This window comes from Pteropus alecto, unplaced genomic scaffold (genome assembly GCF_000325575.1).
Source record: "Pteropus alecto unplaced genomic scaffold, ASM32557v1 scaffold90, whole genome shotgun sequence".
In the NCBI taxonomy this organism is placed as follows: Eukaryota; Metazoa; Chordata; class Mammalia; order Chiroptera; family Pteropodidae; genus Pteropus; species Pteropus alecto.
The window spans coordinates 841,666-843,685 of record NW_006429894.1 but is presented as its reverse complement, the minus strand read 5'-3'; the positions used below and the strand labels follow the sequence as shown (position 1 = coordinate 843,685).

The 2,020-nt window shown below is 35.8% G+C and overlaps 1 protein-coding gene across 1 annotated transcript in view; it reads right to left on the bottom strand.

Moving 5' to 3' along the window:
* ZNF281 (zinc finger protein 281) overlaps window positions 1–1,176 on the bottom strand; it is a 5,548-nt gene extending 4,372 nt beyond the window's left edge. The window contains exons 1-2 of the mRNA XM_025044803.1: window positions 1,149–1,176; window positions 958–1,001 (exon numbers count right to left, since the gene is read on the bottom strand). Of these exons, the coding sequence (XP_024900571.1) occupies window positions 958–1,001; window positions 1,149–1,176 (72 nt within the window). The remainder of the gene's footprint in view (window positions 1–957; window positions 1,002–1,148) is intronic.
* Window positions 1,177–2,020: the final 844 nt, after the last annotated feature.

The window sequence follows — 2,020 nt, the reverse complement described above, 5'->3', positions numbered from 1 at the left end:
AGCAGCCCTGTAAGACACGCCCACACGCAGGTTCATCATCAGATGCTGCTTAAATGCCAACACCTTCTCAGTCTGGCTCTGATGAGCCTGCTTGCCAGGTTACACTGCTGCCTGGCCCCTTATGTGACTCGTGAACAATTGCACACCAGGCCCTTCTAAGGTCACTAGGATTCACTCAGCTTCCCCAGTATACAATCCTGAGAATTGGAAATATTACAAGGTTGACATCTTGAAATCAAAGTTATTTCAACAAAAATCAAACAAGGATTTGTTTAGTGCCTAATGTACACGAGGCACTCACTTTCATATTAAGCACGCAACAATCTAAACCAGCAACTTTCCTGACAAAGTATTCACGAGTCACAGGAATTTTTTTCATAAAACAAGAACTAGGACAATAACTTATGTACGTAGCACGTTTTCTTAATGAAATGACGACTCCATTTTTCTCAAAGTATTTCTAGCTAATGAACTTCTCATAATTCAATAATAAATGACTTCCCTGAGAAACTTCACCATCGAAACCATAAAGATTATTAACAATTCCTTACGGGCCTCTCTGAGCCCGCTCGAAAACTTAGAAGACATTTAATGAGCATTTTGAGATAAGAAATATTAGTATTGTTCTAACTCCATGCAACTACATGTAAGCATTCCGTCACTGAAGCCATTACACTTCGATACTGTCAGGTCTAGTCAAATATCAAAAGGACTGAGAATTCAAAAACTTGAGGCAGTAGTAAAATATCCGTTAGCGCCTATGAGAAATGAGGCTGTCCCTTTGTTCCGGGTGTCAGTGTTTAATGGTGAGCCGGGATGCATATAAGCCAGTCCAAGCATGAAGGGCAGTAGGACACTCATATGAAAAGCCAACTTTGTTCCTCAGTTATCAAGATAAGAAACCTGTCATTTCTCTCATTCACTCTGTCAGCCTTGAGATACTCCGAGCAGACTTACCTCTGTGTCATGCACCCCATATATCAGGAAGATGAAGAGACACTCTGAAAGAAAATGGAGGAGAAAAGCTGTTAACGCTAATCATTCAGCGGTAGGAATACCTGAAATAAACTTTCCTGGGAACAGACAAAAGAAGACACACTTCATCAAGGTCAATTTATTTTTCTATTTTTCAACATTAGAAGCCGTACCTTGAGCATTTATAAGATACCAGCGCATCACTTGGAGTCGCGGTGCTATTCAATTCTTTAGAAATAAAAAATAAAAATACCAACCCAGCTACAGAGAGAGTTAATCAGAAAAATCAGCATGCCAGTCTCGGAAAGATGGCTGGGAAATAAAAAAAATTAAACTCAGAAAATCTTGTCAAAGTAATCAGAGAAACAGCACTAAGCATCGGGGTTTCTAAGCACTGTTTTAGACTATGGCAATTAGAATATATTTGTTACTGTATTCAATGGGTAAACTTTTTTTATATCAATGTATAAAAAAAACAGCTAACAGGATAAACTTAGAGTAATAAGTGTAATTTTAAATACTAAAAATACCACTTCAAGTTATGATAATGTTTCACATTATCGGCTGTTGTAAAATTGCATACATTTTTATTGTGTCCTCTAAAAGTTCTAAAAATCTGCTTTATTAGTTCTTAGCTTTAGAGAATAATTAATTGTGAAATGTAAAGCTTGCTCTTACATCTGAAAATCTTAACTTTGCAAAGAAGACTTGTGTGGTTTAAACTTATTAGAGATAATAAGGAACAAGAAATTGTCCATGTGTTTCTTTCCTTACAAAGGAAATAAAAGTCTACATTGTATTAAATTAAGTCACATTAAATAGGAGTCCAGACTAAAATCTGGAAGTGGTTCAAATAGAAAGTATGACACTTTCAAAAGGAACATATTGCAGGAATATTGTTACATTTGTTTTACCCTTACATCTTATAGATAATGGAAACAATGCCAGAACAAGGATATTGAGTAAAATGGAAATGAGTTTTGTTCTTGTCTCTTTTTGAATAGAATTCACTTTTTAAGGACAATTTTAGATTGACAGAAAATTG